This window comes from Limulus polyphemus, unplaced genomic scaffold (assembly GCF_000517525.1).
Source record: "Limulus polyphemus unplaced genomic scaffold, Limulus_polyphemus-2.1.2 Scaffold24049, whole genome shotgun sequence".
In the NCBI taxonomy this organism is placed as follows: Eukaryota; Metazoa; Arthropoda; class Merostomata; order Xiphosura; family Limulidae; genus Limulus; species Limulus polyphemus.
Genome location: NW_013689659.1, coordinates 1 through 995, shown reverse-complemented (window position 1 = coordinate 995; position 995 = coordinate 1). Strand labels below are relative to the sequence as shown.

The 995-nt window shown below is 38.5% G+C and overlaps 1 protein-coding gene across 1 annotated transcript; it reads left to right on the top strand.

Moving 5' to 3' along the window:
- Positions 1-26: 26 nt before the first annotated feature.
- Positions 27-497, top strand: LOC111084400 (the record flags this gene model as incomplete). The annotated part of the gene is made up of 1 exon (XM_022381122.1): positions 27-497. A coding segment is annotated over exon 1 (471 nt), but the record flags the coding sequence as incomplete, so codon positions are not given.
- Positions 498-995: the final 498 nt, after the last annotated feature.

Genomic DNA, 995 nt, shown 5'->3' with positions numbered 1-995 from the left:
TTGTACGGTGTTGTCTCTGTGCTTGTATGGACATTTTGTCCAGTCTTCAACAACCTGACTACAACCCTGACAACTTATCTGAACTTTGCAATGATGTCTACACAAAATACCAAGTAACAACCCAGCAAGCCAACAACCTGGAAACAGCAACAAGAAACCAGTCCATCAGTTCCTTGTGGTACCAGCATCGTATGGGCAGAATCACTGCTTCCCAAGCCCATGATGTCTTAACACGTAGAGTGACAACACCAGCAGATAACCTTGTCAAGCGAATTGTGGGGTATTCAACATACAACTTGTCAAGTAAAAATTCCGTTAAGTGGGGCATTGACCATGAAGAAGAATGCAGAAATGCTTATGTCCAGCACCAACAGAGCACTCATACCAGTTTCACCTGCGTACCATCTGGTTTTGTCATCGATACCAATCATCCATTCCTTGGTGCAAGCCCTGATGGTATTGTTAGCTGTCAATGTTGCGGTAAAGGGACCCTAGAGGTCATAGTTTTGGATATTTGGCTTCAGCACTCTGTGTAGATGGCACACTCAGGTCAGGGGTTTGTGTTGATACAGATGTAAAAAAGGCTGCATCTGGAACCAAGGCATAAAGTTCATCAAGCACCTGCTGTGTAGGTAAAGCTGCTGACCCATTGGCATGGACTGTTTCAATTTCTTTTGTTCTTTTCCCCTTTATTTGCTGGAAAATGTCCGTGACAGTTGTTGGTTTTACCTGAAAAAAAACATATCAAAAATTAATATGCATCATTCATTCTCTTAATTATACAAATGTTTATTCAAGTAACTAATATTGACTATCAGTAATAGGGTTTCAAGTTGTTGATGGCATATTTGGTTTTCAATCAAACAGTTTGTTGATTTTGATATTTGAATTCTATTTTCTACATACTCTTACCTTTTTTATTTTACGGTTATAATTTAACATATTTATTCAAATGCTTTTAACTCAATTATTACCTCTTTCCTGAAATTGCTATT